At 39.5% G+C, this 17,007-nt stretch overlaps 1 protein-coding gene and 1 long non-coding RNA gene across 4 annotated transcripts in view; both read left to right on the forward strand.

Moving 5' to 3' along the window:
* LOC131788376 (RNA-splicing ligase RtcB homolog) overlaps positions 1 to 17,007 on the forward strand; it is a 117,545-nt gene that overhangs the window by 7,719 nt on the left and 92,819 nt on the right. For both annotated transcript variants that reach the window (XM_066174414.1, XM_066174415.1), the window contains exons 9-10: positions 5,386 to 5,492; positions 6,644 to 6,748. In XM_066174414.1, the coding sequence (XP_066030511.1) occupies positions 5,386 to 5,492; positions 6,644 to 6,748 (212 nt within the window). The remainder of the gene's footprint in view (positions 1 to 5,385; positions 5,493 to 6,643; positions 6,749 to 17,007) is intronic.
* Positions 7,206 to 8,489, forward strand: LOC131769041 (uncharacterized). Of its 2 annotated transcripts, none has more exons than XR_010719143.1 (3): positions 7,206 to 7,290; positions 7,682 to 7,772; positions 7,904 to 8,489. It is a non-coding gene; the product is annotated as an uncharacterized lncRNA (long non-coding RNA). The 2 variants fall into 2 exon arrangements; XR_010719142.1 differs by having other exon boundaries at positions 7,915 to 8,489.

Genomic DNA, 17,007 nt, shown 5'->3' on the forward strand with positions numbered 1-17,007 from the left:
AATCTGAAAACGCGGTTTTCAGGCTTCCGGAGCTCAGGCTCCGCATGGCACACAGTCAAAAATTAACTGCAAAAACCAAGCCCCGTTTAAGGATGAAAATGGAATCAATCAACACCAAACTTCACACGATATTAGGACAGCTATTCTCATTCAATTCTAGTGAGTGATTTTTTTTGGGCACATCGATTTTGGGATCACTTAAGCCCTTGAAAGAACATCCTCACAGACCGCGTAAAATGGCAGCGAGAAACGGGTGATATTTCACGCGAAAAAAATGTACCTGGTACCACATATTTTAGATTTTCAACAACATATTCGTGAAATATTGCTATTTTCCATTCACTGTGGAAAGTGTGATGCTCGGAATCTCATTGCTTCCCTTCGAAAATGGCAGAAGTGTTTGTGACTTGAGCGAGCAAAATGATGCAAAGTGTGTAAACAAACAACAAGGTAATTTAATCATAATCATTGTTAAATCTCCAAATTAAATCCGGCCTCTGCTGTGTCGGTTTGTAGCTCGGAAAATGTAAAGTGACAAGTAAAGTATTCCCTAAGATATTTGAAAAGGTTCTACAAAATATTTTTTGGCTAAAAATCTGCAAGTGAAGTACATATTACATTAGCACCAACTCACATTCAAGTAATGCAAAAGATACATTCGAGAGAAGCTACTTAGTAGATTAGTACCTGATTCCATGCTGATAAATTAGACATTTTTTTATCTTTTACTTTGAGAACTCATTTTCTTTAGGTTTAAATACATGGAAAGGCGACTTTCGACCTTCAAAGTAATTAAATGCAAGGCGACAGTTCTTGTTATCCTAGTGATTATCAATGTCACGCAACGTAACGCCATTGGAAACGTGTCGGGGGTGCTGAAACATACCCGCGTAGAAACCGCAAATGAAATAATTATGTCGTTAAATTATTGAAAGAAATCCCGCATTTCAAAATGAGCGGAAAGAAATGTAGTTTGAATACTCTCACGTCTGTCAGTTTGCATGTGTCGGCTACCAGATGAGTAAACTTCATTACCGATGTGAAGACCAGAAAAGGAAAGTGAGGGTCAATATTGGCATGATTAAAAGAAAAACAGAACAAAACGAAAGAAATTCTAATTACTCTGCGAGCTTTAGAAATGAGATAACTAGTAACTGACGATTAGGAACGAGTCACCGTTAATTCGTTTGTTCCTCACTTTTCTATTCTGCTAAACTAAAGAGAAAGTCAGCATCACGATGACTTTTGGCAAGTACATTTGCTGACAATCTCTTTCAGTAGAGCCAAGTACGGGGCCTTTTTACGCATGGGCTTTGATGGTATATCGAGGCCAAGGTCTTCACACATGTGCTGCAGCATGGGTAGCTTCAAGATCTTCAAAGAGTCATTTAGCGCCATTTCACAAAGATCGTACTGATCGTAGATCAGGGGATGGTCAAGTTGTATTGACGCGACAGTCTCCTTTGCTTCGCTAAAATTACTCTCCTCTTGAGCTGCTCGGATATCAGCCTCATCAGGATCTCTCTGGCGTACTAAGGCACTCTGTCTTGAGAAGAAGGAGGTGATCTGGGTGGTTGTGAGGAATTCCGATGACTGGAATAGTCGTGCACCATCGGTGCCCCGGGCACGCCGCATTTCTCGAGCATCCACCTTTGCGTCAAGCTTGTGGCCTGTCGTCTGCCCTATTCGAAATTTAGATAAAAGGTACGACTTTTGCTTTTCACTGAACCTGTAAGCCTTCCTTACTACTCTAAGAGCCCATCCTTATTTCAGAGAAACACGAGAATCTTCCCGTCGTACAGGGGCTTGAAGCGATGGCAGCTTTCCCACACCTTCCTCCAAATACGATTTGTAGCCAATTTTTGCCAAGTCCATTAAAGAGTTTTTTTCTGGTAACCTGGTACATTTTTCAAGTGACAAGTGCTTTTCTAAGGCTGAAAGCCTTTGAAAAATACGAGTGCAGCCGTCTTGAGGACATGTATACACCCCTGCTGCCTGGCCACGTTCTATGGAAGCTGTCTCTTCAGCCACATTTTCTTCCCCTGACGATTTGTGGGGGGTACTTTTATAGGAACGGAAATCTCCTGCAGAAAATGATGGCTGCAGAATCCCTTGTCCAGGACCTTCAAAAGATATAAGAGAAATATAAATATGACAGCCACACAGCTAAGAAATAATTATCTTGCATCAACGCGTAGCCCTCAAAGGCAGCCCACGACAGAATACCGTGTAAGAGGGGTTTAAAATACTCACCCCACCCCCAGAGACGACTGCTTGCCAAAGAGAACCTGCACAACTGGGTGTTAGGTCGTGGAGCACAGAAGAAAAAATATGCGGTTCGTCTAGTATACCGAAGCTTAGTGCTGTCACTGGCCTTTTCCCACTCAACCCAAGGTTGAGAGACAGGTTCAATGTTTTTGGACACCAGATACTTGTTCAACTTTTCACGGGAATTTGGCTTTGAGGTGATGCTCTCTTCACTCGTTGAGGAGACGAGGCTTGCAGTATCGGGACTGAGAAACGTCTCGTCATCCTTCAACCCCTGGGATGATATTTCCAGAAACATCAAGTCCGTCTCTAGACCATCAGAAGATGACTCACTGCCAGCACTTGATTCCTCTCCTGGACAGTCTGTTTCCATCTCATGAACCTACGAAAAGGTTTGCTCTATAAGCATCAAATCTCTAAAACCGATTTCTTTGTATATGTTTGTAGGGAATCAGTTTCGGGTAATAAAAAATCTCAGCAGCACCAGGTACTGTTGCGGGACATCCAGAAAACAAACAAATGTGGGACAGGAATTAGCCTACCAAAGTGCGGCATAGCACCCCTCCCCTTCCCCACCCCTCAAATAAAAAAAGTGACCGAAAAGCAGTGAGTTTTACTGGTCAACGAAGGAGCCTTGTCCCAGATTAACAACTGTGTTTGTCACGCCGTGTTTGTGTTTGTCACGTGTTTTTTCTTCCTCGATTTTTTTTCCAATTTCTATACTCTACTAAAAATGACTCTTTTCCTTTTAAAAAACAAGATTGAGATCATCAATTCATATTTGAAGCTTACCATTGTCTGTTGTTCAGGTATCTGCACCACTCGAGGCTCTTTAGGGGGAGACACAATACTTGCTCCAGCGCCCTCCGCCGGCGTCTGTTCATCTGCAACTTGCCTGCAGATAAACTCGTCGCATCGCCTACAAATTGTTTTTATTAAAAAAAAGCAAAGTAAATAACTCATATCAATTACTATTTCTAGGTATAAAGTAATCAATCTGTCATCAATCAATGGATTATCAGCTACTCAGACGAGAAAAAAACGTTGGCAATATAAATTGCAAAGTTTCCTCACAAATATAAAATTTGCTAGCTTGAGAAAGTTGAAACTTATAGTGCTTTGTTTTTGTGTAAGGTATTACAAATAAACGTGAGAAAAAGCAATTTCATGAGAACATTTATCAACAGAAGCAATTCAACTTACGCGACCCAACTGGAACTAAGGTGTTGGTGTTGCAAAAAATATACATCGATTTTCGGCTATCCACACGGTTGCTTCCTTTGGCACTTGAGGACTTATGTGTCGCTAGATCCTTGGGAATTGCACAAAGGGTTTTCCTAGTCCTCCAACGTATGCCAAAGTCTGCCCTATGGCGTGGGCAAATAGTCAGGGTAAGATGTTTTTGCTAAAATGAGAAAACACCTGTAAAAATATAACACCAATTAAATCTGTTGCAGCACTCATTCATAAGCACAATAAAGTTACCTGAAAACACACAAAATCAATATTTACCGGCTCTGGCTAATAGCAGCTTCATTTCAGTTCTAGAACCTTCATCTGCACTCAGTCCAAGAGTCGATAGATGTCCAGGTACATCTTTCGTGCAATCCTCGAGTGTAATGCATTCCACCTGACCAGGATAATCAGGAGATCGTCCGCAAGGGGTCACCTTACCAACTAGCGTTATATAGCTACAGAGAGCCATAAAATGACAAGAAATAATAACTTCTGATGAGAGCACGTATGAAAGCTCAAGACTCGTCCGTGAAATAACTTTCCTTAGATCTGTTACGAAATTTCAACCATTTGCGCAAGAGCTTCGTGGGCAGTGATGACGTGACAAGCTTTACCACGAGAGAAAATTGTGTTTGAATTACAGCATCTTGGTCAAGATGGTGCGAGATGTTGGAAGCTCAATGAAAATACATCTGAGATTGAAGTATAATAGTGTTATCGTGTAGTTATCAGACCTTGAGTAAAGTTTTTGTTTTCAGTCTTTGGTATATTACATGATGACAGCCCATTTAGGGTCTCATGTGGTGCGGCCAGTGTTTGTTGGGACCGGATGTCGGTTAATTATGATAAATAGGAACAATTCGCGTTAATACACTGAACTGCTTGTAAAGAATGCTGTTCTCCTTCTGTATTCGCTGGAATTCTTGATTTATATATACATATATATCTAAAACAAACTAAAACAAAGCCCTTGCAGCTGAAATGTTTAAGAGTCATTCAACAGACTGATCAATTGTCACAATTTTCGTAATCGTAATACTTGTAATGGTGATCGATGAAATGACTGTAAGAACATTTTCGACGGCGATTTTATTTTCTCTCAGCTCTCACACAACTCTGAATGTACGACTTCACTATAACTCAATATGTTGTGGAATACAAATCAAACATTTCCAGAATTAAAGTTTATTTTAAAACCTTTTTCCACCAGGGAAGGAATGATAAGATTAGCGTTTGTTTACACAACACACATCATTTTGCTCGCTCTGGACACAAACATTTGGGGTATTTTCGAAGGGAAGCGGTCCGATTCAAAGCATCAAAGTTTACTCAGGAAATAAATAGTATCATTATATTACGAATATCAAGTTAAAAAATTGAAAAATGAGGTACCAGGTACACTTTTATCGCGTTAAATTTAACCTATTTTTTGCTCTCATATTAAGCGCTCTTTGAGGGTGTTGCTAAGAAGACTTAAAAATTCTCAGTATCAATGTGTACAGAAAAATTAACATAGTGAAAATGGATGGGAAGGCTTTTTCTTATATCGTGTGAAGTTTGGTGTTAATTGAATTCATTTTAAGCCTTCAACGGAGCTTGGTTTTTGCCGTGAATTTTGGACAATTTGATAGGCGGAAAACCGCACTTAAACCGCGTTTTCAAATTTTCGCCAATTTCTAAAAATTTAATAATCGTCGGAACTTTTAAACTTGATTTTTGAAAATAGTTTACCAAAGGGTATCGTTGGGCAAAATATGAGCAATTCACCAAAATGGTCGTTGACGGACGATTCTCGATCCTAACAGGCAGCCATTCTTAAGGTGTCACTGGTGTTCATCTGAAGGTTTCTTAGTTATATGTAATTTTGTCTTCTCATTACAGGTTATGCTTGGGCTGAGGATAAGGAGCATTGTGAAGAGTACGGACGAATGCTGCAGGCTGACCCTGGAAAAGTTAGTGCAAGAGCAAAGAAACGAGGCTTGCCGCAGGTAAATACAGAAGCACAGAAGTTTCATTTGTGGCTCTTACTGAATAAAATAAGCAGGAGCGTTTGATACGAGCGTTGACTGCGCGACGAGGGTAGCGCAATTGATGACTGATTCTTTGCAGCCTGTTGTGAAGGCGCTCTTTTATCGAAAGTCCTCTGTAATCAAAGGGAACGCTATTACAACGAGCAAGTAGAACAAAGTCAAATATGGCAAGGAACCAGTGGGATCTCATTACGAAATTGAGCAAACTCTACAGAGCTTGGGAGGGGGAGGGAGGGAGGGAGGGAGGCTACTTATAGTACCATGTCGCGACTGATTTTAGAACAAGTTGCGTCTGTAGGGCGTGAAATTAACTTTTTTTTCTGATAGCCACTTGGCTCCTAAATTCTTCAAAGTGGTAGCCAATTGAAAAAAAGTTGGTCGCCATTTTCAAAGACAAACAAAATCTTTCTTTACGCTGTCAGCGTTCTAGATAGACTCTCCAAAATTAAGTTAGGGAAAAGATCTTTAACGTGCTACAAAGTGGACACTAGGATGGATGATATACACCGTTCAGGCTCATCTAAATCCAAGATGGCGTCTAGTTATCGATCGAGATGCATGTGCTACGTTTTGGAAACAAACTTAACGAGGAAGTTTGCCGCGGATTTATCTTTGCAAATCTTTTTAATTCACTGGTCAGGTTATGATGAAACGTTCTAGTCGCCAATTTGGCGACTAACTTTCAGGATTTGGTCGCCAAAGTGAAAAATTTAGTCGCATTGGCGCCTGTATTAGGCGCAATTCCACGCTCCGGTCTGATCTTGCGAGAAAGTGGCACGAGTTTCCATCCATGACTGTACAGTGTTAGTAGCCAGTGGCGTCCAGATCACTTTCGCCTTTCGACCAAAATTGTTCTCAAACGTACAGATTACTTCAAGCTCTAAGTAGGTCTTGAGTTAAGTAAAATGGTAAGTTTTTAGGGAATTTGCGGTGCTGTATCGTTAGGGGGTATAGCAGGATAAGATGATTTATGAACTGAATTGATGTGTAAATTAGCCACCGTTAAGAGTTCCTAAAGCTGACGTTTCGAACGTTAACCCTTTGTCAGCATTAGAAACCCTAAAGCTGACGAAGGATAACTGTTATGGCTTATCTTCTCCACTGATTAGCTTGGCACTCTTGGAGCGGGGAATCACTATGCGGAAATCCAGGTTGTGGATGAAATTTACGACAATTATGCTGCAAAGAAGATGGGAGTTGATCATCTTGGACAGGTAGAAAAAAGGGCACTTACGTCCTAACCCTTTAACTCCCAGATCAAATTTGTAATTCTCCATACTGTCAACCATACAATTGTTATGATGTTAGTTCAGAGAATTATGTATTGGATCAACTTATTATCCGCAAATTTATATTTTTCTTTATTCTTTTCTGGTTGATATTGTATTGATATTGTAAGTAGAAATTCAGTCTTGGTCACTCATGGGATCTCTGACTTGCAAGGAGTGAGGCATGTGAGCAATTGAAGATCTTTTAGGAAAGCTGCTTGATATTTCTCTTGAGCTTGTAGGAAAGATCTTTTCTTAGTCTCACTCGTTACATTTCAAACCTCATAATAATTATCTCTCAGTTCTTGTGTTTATCAATTGTTACTATCGATCTCGAAAACACTTTTTCACGAGGGACGAAACTGTTGGTTATCTTGAGCAGACATGGAGACCCAAATAGTTCCATGTTTTGTTTGGTTTTCAGTTACGTTTTGACAGGAACGGAAAAGGGAATGAACCAGACGTTTGGTACCACGTGTCACGGAGCGGTAAATTCATATATTATACGCAATATTGTTTCTTGATTTGAAAGCATGATGACATAAAAAATGCAAAATGACCACAGCATTTCCTGGTTTCAAACCTCGGGTTGGATAAGGTTTGAAACGTGTAAGCAAATATGTTTGTTTGTTATGATTTTTTCTTTCCCATTTTCCCAGAAAGTATTTTGAAATGGATATTTATATATATATATATATATATATATATATATATATTATCTATCTATCCATTTTTCTTCAGGGAAGGGCATTATCAAAATCAAAGTCACGGTGTGTGTTAGTAGTACTAAGAATAAAGTCATCAGCTGGTCCAACTTGACCTAGTCATAAACATAGTTCCATTCATGCAGTTTTAATTGTCCTTTCCATTCTCTTTCAGCCGAAATATTGACTATCAAGAAGTTCTCAATGGTCTTAAATCCAAAGGAATCTCAATAAGAGTGGCTTCCCCAAAACTGGTTATGGAAGAGGTAACGAATCAGTAAATGGCCGCCTTTTTTTAAAATTCATTTTCATGCTGTAGCTTCCATGGCACTGCATCAAAAGCTGTTGAAATCTTAAAAAAAGAAAATGTGTGTTAATTGTGTGCATTTTTGTTCAGCTTTTTAACAGGCTCCTGAGTCTTATAAAAACGTCACTGATGTCGTTAACACTCGTAAGTGTAAGCGTCTCTTGTTGTTCGATGTTACTTGCTTTTCGAGCCATTGTTGCAGGTTTGTGTTGTGTTGTCAACGGTTTACAAAGAAAACAATCCCTCAAGATACATTTTAACTCCAAGAACTTCCGAGACAATGAGATTCTAACCTAAAGACGACAGCTCGTTGACGATGCAGGAGTCCCTACCTTAGACACGAACTCGTTCTTCTGCATTCAAGGTGTCCTATCCGGCTGAGATAACTAAGAGTCGTTAGAGTCAGTTTCTTTTCCCTTCAAAGCAAATCATGTTTTTCCTTTCTGCCTTTCTTTCACCTATCTTCAACGTCAAACACTGAAGTGCCTCCGTAATCAAGTTTTCACCTCTTTGAACTTGAGAAGCATAATAGAGAATTCCCCTGTGAAATGTTTTACACTTTAGAATTCCTTGTTAATTATGTGAACAGAAGACTCACGATTTCTCGAGGAAACTGTTTCTGGAAACTCTCAAAGAGATGAATCAAAATTGACCATCCTTTTTTATGAAAGAAATGTTACCAGACATCTGACCTTCCAATAATTCAACAAATTTCCTATTCCTTGGGAAATTAGAAAAATCGGGATTCTTCTCTATTTGACCAAACTGAAAAAGACTGTTTCTCAGCAACTTTTTTTGTTTGTCAAAGCGCCTGTTTTAAACCCATGCAAACGCATTTCACTTGCAATAAAGATGCGTTTTGAACGGGTTGAGGCGTGTTTCATCCGCACTGTTGACACCTTACACGTATAAGGAAACCCATTTCAAACGCATTAAATACGCATTTTCACTGCGTTTGCAACGCGTTCAATTTAAGTTAAATCCCACTTACTCACACAGCCTCTACCACTCACAATCTGACCCTGTTTGTCTTCGCACTGATTACAACGCCTTCCGACCACATTCTTCCCTCCCCTTCGGCCTCTAAGACAAGGGCACTGGCCTTTCTCTGTAGCACACTGATCACCAGCACTACCAATCTCTTCACAGTCACATCTAAGACAGCCATCAATAAACACAGGGGCACCCCGAGAATGTGTAGTTTACAATCTTTCAATAGTGCTTTGCCTGGACAAAAACAAAATGAGAAAAATACTTTAAAAAAAGCACCGATTTCCAATTGCGTAACAAGTGAATGAAAGACACATTAGCATCAGAACTGAATTCTAACACAGTAGCCGCGGTTTACAGGTGACGAAAATTGCAAGACCACATGAGAGCCATTCAGTGGCTTTCTTTCAGACACATCGCCTACTACAATATACTTTTCAGCCCTGTTTCCTATACCAATCAAATAAAGAATGATGCAAATCGCAAATAAATCGGTAGAAAAACCTGTTCTTTTCGACGAAATGTAAAAGCACACATAAAAAAAACTTAATATCCCCCCAGACTGCAAACAATTCTCCTTTCCCGCCTAAGTCCATGATGGTAGATTAAGGAGTCTTTTCTTCATTTGTTCATTTGTTTTCTGCATTATCGCTTTTTCCCCAATTGATTTTTCCCTCGTTCTCCTGACTTCTTAAAGAAAAACAGAAACTGCTCTGGTTTTTTTCTCTGGTTTAGACTCTCGAAACTTTCCACGGTTTAAATAAAGCTCATCTGAAAAGCTTCTTCTATGTGGTACTTACATTACAGTAGCACTCTCCTGTAGACTTGTTACAAACTGGACTCATATATTCCCCACTTCACATTTACACGGACCACAGACGCCTATACTTGAAGCACCAAAGTACTTATCTCGATAGGGTATCTCCATGCGGACCTCACAAAATTCCCCTAAGAAATTATACAAAACATTAAAACTCTAAATTTAAGTGAATCTTGAGTTCAACAGCGAGAGATTTGCGTTCCATATCGGTAACTGGTGAATTCGCCCCACAGCAAATTCGCGCCTAATCACCAGTACCAGTTCGCCCGCAAATCATTAAGATTTTTTAATTTGTTTACTCGCCCTGAAGTGATTTTGTGGCTTTGCATTACTCGTGCATTAGTCGTCCCTTTTAACACAGCTAGGAATTTGCATGTTGATCGAACGTCATGGTTTCGCTGTAGAAATCATTGAGAGTTAAACATGTCTCACATTTGACCCTATTGTAAAAAGATCCTTCGAGATTGTCCTCAAACACCAATATCGTGAGCTATCGAGTTAAACTCTCGAAGGGAAATTCCATATCTACGCGCGCCCATGTATTATTCGCTATTTATTTACTCATTTATTTCATTTATAACAACTTTGTTTGCATTAAAATGGTACCCACAAATTGCAAAAAATGTGTCCAATAGGGAATAACTTAAAATGAAAAAATAAATAAATAAAATAAGATAAAAAATGAAAAAAAAATCCACTTACCAGTGTACTGTTAAGGACAAACACATCGGAATCCCTTTCCATGGTTTGAACTTTCACATTTTCCATGTCGGCATGGCTGAAGAGAACATACGCGCACGCAGTGTTTACCAACTTAACCTACGGGACATATGCATTTTTAGGAGTCGAATTCCTCTTGCCACGTGCTTTAGTCTGGACAAGGGTTCGATGCGCAGTGGCTTCCCATTTCCTCTTCACAATCAGATGCTGTTCTGTGATTGACTCCAGAGTTCATGTTCATCACGGTACTACCGATAAAAACCCCAACGGATATGAAAAGAGAGAGGTTAGTGTCTCCTCGTATAAACGGGTAACCGAGTTGGACCATTTCCGAGAGGCCCAAAGCCTTTGATTTAAAACGAGCCCAGATACGATACTTCTCATAGGAAAACAAATTATTTTGCAAACGAAACTATTTTCACGAAAAAGGGAAGTTTTTAAGAAGTCAGAAATGGCCTAATATTCATACATCCACTATAACCATGCTCACTCCAATAGCACAGTTCCAACCCTTACTACATAAATAAGCACGCACGAACACACATGCACACACACGCTTTTACGCACCTGCTCGCACACGTACACGCGCGTGCGCACGCACATACGCACTCACACTATCGCTCCAAACCTAACGTTTAGTCTGTCTTGCCTTTCTGTGATGTTTTTCCACCTAAATTATTAACAAGTAATAACATGATTTATCTTGTAATTTGGTGTAATTAGCAATTATAAATTTTTCAAAGATTACAAACTTCACTCGCCCCACAGCTCGTGCAATTTTGTGGTACTGGAAAATTTACTCGAGCGTATTAACACCAAATTGCACTTGAAATTATGTTATTACCTATACTCATTAATAACTATCTTTTCCTCCAAGCTTCGGAAAATCAATCAGTGCATTGCAACCAATCTAATACCTGGAGCAGGCTACAGAAACATAAACCTAACAGTTTAACTAGAGGAACTTGTTAGAAAAGCATACTGCAGACTTGGTAGAATTCTTCCTCGCTCCCATGAAAAACTGTCTGACAACTCCAAGGTCTTTTCCTCTGTATGCATCTGCAGAAACTTTGTAGATGTAGTCCATTGTTATGTTAAGGGAAGAATCTGACCAGAGGATCTCAATGTGATGCCACTGGGTATCATTCACCGCTATGTGAGGCAATTGGAAAACCAACAACCCTTTGTGGTTGTATTAAAGTTTACAATCAACGAACTGAAATAGCAACGAAGTTCACGTAAGTATAAGAACGTTCAATGAATTTTAAAACATGTACCTTGATTTACATAACTTACCTCCAACACCGAAGATGATGACGGAAAAGAGGTTTCAAGCAGAGTTCCTGAAGGCTTAGCTGTGCAGAATCTCATTGAAACACTCCACGAAATATTGACCTTTGAGTTGGCAGGCACCCTCTTAAAACTCTGTCCTGAGAATCTCTCAGTGTATTTCACACCTGTTGAACAAGGACGTTTGTATGAATGGTTTCTATATAAGAACTCGTGATAAGAAATTGACGTTCTCCTTAGTTGGGGTATTTTAGGGTAACGTGACTCCCAGAAAATCAACGCTAACTGGAGGCCTGGATAATTTCTCTCCAATTTAACCCTTAAATTCCCACGAGTGACCGAGACAGTATTTCTCCTTACAAAACGAATACAATATCAACCAGATAAGCGATGAGAATAAAGAAAAACATCAATTTGGGGATAACTAGCTGCTCCAATACTAAATTCTCTGAACTAATATTGTAAGAATTGTACACAAGCGGACAAGCGACGAGAATAAAGAAAAATATCAATTAGAGAATTATTAATTGATCCAATACTAAATTCTCAGAACTAACATCATAAGAATTGTCTGACAGACAGAAAGGAGAATTATCAATGATATCTTGGCAGTGAAAGGGTTAAGAAACAGAAATTGCTGACACAACAGAAGACAGTATTTGAGGAACTCGGCCCTTAACGTTAAGGAAGGGAATCTTTCAACTCTGAGTATTGTTCACAGGGTTTTTGAAACCGGCAGATCTTCGTCAGATGTACAGTAAAACTGATTTTTCGCTCTTTTCTCAGAACTGTCGGTTCAAAATCTGGTATGGATCGATAATTCAAGGCGAAATACCGGTGATTAAATACGTGCATTTATTAATTGAAGATCCACTAAATCAGATAAACTCGACGATATATTTCTCATAACAAGGAACCACATACATTTAAATGCTCATTAGGTGTCTTTTATCATGCACAACTCATGAATTGTTGTCTGCATCTTAGATACCAAGCATTTGAAAAGATTCCAAAAGATTCCGTACTCGAGGAATTTAGATATATGAAAATTCACATATTTGCACTGCGGTGGAGAGATGAAATTAGAAGATCCTCGCAGCTAAGAACACTACTGAAACTAGTAGTTGTAAATAGGACCTGAAAAAATTCAGGCCCGTACGGGATTTGAACCCATGACCTCTGCGATACCGGTGCAGCGCTCTACCAATTGAGCTAACAAGCCAACTGGGAGCTGGTCAATACCCAATTGTACCCAATTCATTGACCAGCTCCCAGTTGGCTTGTTAGCTCAATTGGTAGAGCGCTGCACCGGTATCGCAGAGGTCATGGGTTAATTTACAATCTATCCCACTGGCATAACTTTAGAGGTAATTACATGTAACTATAAATGTTGTTGTAAATTCGTGAGCGTGATTTGAATAAAATCTTCGCACACATAAAATATTCGTAACATGTAGTTGTCGCATGAAAATACTCGCTTAATTGTGCATGAACATTTTGTGTACATTCGGTGTTTTGCTCGGTTGCTTTTAAAGATTTCTACCACTGTCACTGTAATTAATTAATTAAGTGTTTGTGTAGTCCACCTGTTGAGATACATTTTCAAATCAACTGTGGGTTGGAATACTGTTGGTAAAAATTGTCGAAGAAATCCGAGAAAAATGGCTTGTAGCACTGGGCAGTCGTGCTACATTCCATCTCACCGATTTCAACGAAACTTTGCCAGGTTAAAGGATCTACCCCAAAACTAAAAAAGACAAACTGGTTTTCTATTTTGGTTTTTTCCGGGGGATATAGACTTCCCCCCCGGTTTTTCTTGATCCTTATTTGAGGTCCACCTCAAGTATCAGTCAATGTGATTGACGGCTTGTCAAGGTATTTAGCTTAATAGCAGCTGTACCCTCTCCTGCAGTCTTCGTCCAAATTTGCAAGGTCACTCCTTATCTTCTGCCTTGTTAGAGGCGGTTGCCTTACTAGTTTCCTCCCCTGTCCAGCTCATGTCAAGGAGATAATTCTTTGCTTTCTGAAAAAGGGTGGCTGGTTTTTGTATTTTCCAAAGAGCCCATGCAAAGTCCATTTGGCTAGTTAGGGATGTTTCGTCAGAAGTTTACCTGAGGTTCGACCTTGAACGTAGCCACTCCCTTTAAAATGGCAAGCCGGTCTTCGTCCATTTTCTCTTGATCTTATCATAGGCGGATTTCTTTGTCAGCTTCACTGTGTTTGCCTTTGTAAGGATGCTTTTGGATGGCAGCCAATGACTGAAGTGTCTTGATACATCCTTCCTCTTAGCAAGAATATCTCGCTTTCTTGTTCAGTCTGTGACGGATTGGACATAGTTCTCGCGATGACCCGCGTTCAGGGATCTGTGCACGTTGCTGATAACCACCCACTTCTATGATTAGTTTGCTGAAGGTTTCTAATGTGATGAGCCCAGTGAGACTTTGAGGTGCTCCAAACTGTGCCAGTTGGTCTGCGCTATAAACTTGTCGCAGTTCTAAAGTCAGAGGGAGGATCGCCCACCTCTATTTATGTGAGCATCTCTACAGTACCTGCGTATCCCTAGCAATCATATGATATAAAGTTCATTTCAGTCACAAATCATTAGTTAGGAAAACTGATGTTCAGATAAGCGTTCTTCTTGCACTTCTTCCCTATTCATTGCTGACTCTAAGATAGCAGTTACAGTACGCGTTCTATTAGGTTTACAGTCACCTTGTCACGAGGAAGACTCGCCACCAGCTTTGATTTCTTCTGCCATCTTCAGATTCACCTCTCTCTCAACTTTACGTCTCTAATTTTCATGACGAGGATACTGGCATTTACAAACCCGAAGGTCTGAGTCTCATACCAAGTTGCGCAGGATATTTGAGGCATATCGTGAAATCGCTGCCTTCGTAATCTCTAAATAGGCCAATACGCTGTAGAATAAGCTTCTTCTCAGACGAAACGCATGTTTGGGATACATTGACGTCTCTCAAATGCTTTTTTTTTTTTATGCTGTTCACCCACGAGTTTAGAGGTGTGAGCTGTTGCCATCCCTGGCCAGCGAGAATTGAGAGCTTTTTAGACACTCGATTTCTTATACGGCATCACTATGAAGACGTAATACAACTGACACACCTACACTACATAGGATTAACAATGTCTGTTGCGCTGTTGCGAGAGGGAGGAAAATATTACCGGCAGCGTAAATTCTTTAAGAGTTTCAGAGACTTTTCAGAGATGTCTATCTTCGGCTGTCACAAAAAACTGACCAGCTGTTAAATTTACTAGGAAAAATGAACTTACAAACTCCTTACAAACAATTTTACTTTTTCCTCGGGCTGTTATAAAACATTTTCAAAAATATTTTGAAATCTCGTTCGGAATTTGCCTTTTTTTGCGTGCTAATCAAGGTTTGTTTTGGTTTAAAACATTTGACAATAATTTCAAGGGGTTCACCTCGATAATTTTCGTCGGCCAGAGTCAAGACGCACCAAGCTAAGTGACATCGCCCTCCAGTAAAATAATTTTCCAAAGAATAAATGTGGCGAGCGTGGGGAAACGCACATTTTTTTTTTCATTATTGTGATCAAAGCCCAATGATGTACCTAAACTGGTACTTACGGTATCAAACCATTGATTATGACAGGGTGAGCTTAATTTTTCTGTCGAGGTCGACGTGACTTCACATTAAAGGCGTTTTTGAAACAAACTAGTGAGCATCACCGCACGAACTGAGAAAATAAAAACTTGTATTTATCTCCCACGCATTTCTTCTGACAATAGTAGACTTCATCAAGGAGTTTTACAGGTAAGGTAAATAAGCTTGCTCATATACAAATAGTAAATAAGTTGTCTCTTTACTATTGAAGCCAGTGGATATAATTCGCCAGGTGCGCCTACGGTGTTATACATGCGTGACATTTTTCGGACATACGTACTCTGTCTGAGGGTCACAGATTTAGTGTAAATATTTTACCCCTCGACATCACGTAATGTCTCTAGTTTATAGAGGTCTTAGAAAGCTTCATTACTTGGATTTGCCTTCTGCGCGTACAGGGCTACAAGCGAATTTCTCGGGTGTAATTGCTTTTGATTTCTCAACTGATGTTGTCGCAAACAAAGCTTTTGGGAGTCACGAAACAAAAAAACTTATCGGGACCTAGTTTCATGTACTAATGGAAGTAAATGGCAAATAAAAGCATATTCTCTTCAGAAATAAAATTATAAATAACAGGGGTTCTTTGAAACAAATAGTGATAGAAAAGGTTTCAGTTCTGGTCAATATTGACTTTTCATAGCCTACTTCCAAATCTGAGGGAACGCGCCGAGGGAATAAAAAAAACCTACATGTGTGATAATGCAAGGAGGAGAATAAAAATACAAATAAAGAAAAAGGAGAAAATATAGAAACCCGTGTTGCAGCGCGCAGATATCGTTTGAGCCAGACCTACACACTTATGCCCGACACCACGCAAAGAAACTTGAAAGAGTGCTGTATATGAACTTGATCGCACGTGCACGCAGGAAAGGCCATGACAATCAGCGAAAATAGTGGCAAATGCAGATGATATTTGCAGTCACAAAATAGGCAAATAAGATGACAGAAGGATAAAGAACTTTCTGGAGGTGTCTTATTAAAAAAAAGAAAAAGAAAAAGAAAAAACAATTTTTACTTCTCATGAAAGGTCACGCAGTCACGCTACAAATACTATTTCTACGTGGAATTTCTTGATGGTGGAAAGTGGAAAAACCATTTTCCAGTCTTATTTTCTGGAAACATGGCGCAGTTAATGAATTTTATGGGACTATTGATATTTCCTATCAATTAAGGGGGGGCAGAGTTTCCCGTCATCCGCGTTCTGGAAAAGCCGAAATTGTTACACTCGGGAACTTGTACGTCAACAGGCACGTGACATGTGAATTTAAAATCTCCTCCTGTTACAGTTTCCTTATTGTGAACTGTGCGATAATGATAATAGACAATCAAATTGTAGACTAATGAATGTTTTGGTTTTGTACAAGTGCCCTATTTCCTGATTTTAGCAAATCTTCAAAGTAATAAACGACAGAAGAAAGAAACGCTACGATTTTCCCATCGATTTTTCAGCTAAAAACTCGTCAACAGAGCTGGTATCTTTGTAAACAGCGATTTGTTTATTTAGCACTCGAGAAAAATCAACTCAAAAACTTTACCTAAAACGGTGATTTGTTCACTTAACAATGAAGGTAGGTTAATTTTTAAGTTAAAATTGATATATTTAAATGAATCAAAACTGAAGTAGAGACCAAACATGTCGAGTTTTGTCCCAATAGAGTGCGATTTGCAGTAGGAGTACAGCAAGAAAATGGCCTAACTCCGTGAAAATGCACGCTATATATTTTGGTCTAG

Source organism: Pocillopora verrucosa, chromosome 11 (assembly GCF_036669915.1).
Source record: "Pocillopora verrucosa isolate sample1 chromosome 11, ASM3666991v2, whole genome shotgun sequence".
Lineage (NCBI taxonomy): Eukaryota > Metazoa > Cnidaria > Anthozoa > Scleractinia > Pocilloporidae > Pocillopora > Pocillopora verrucosa.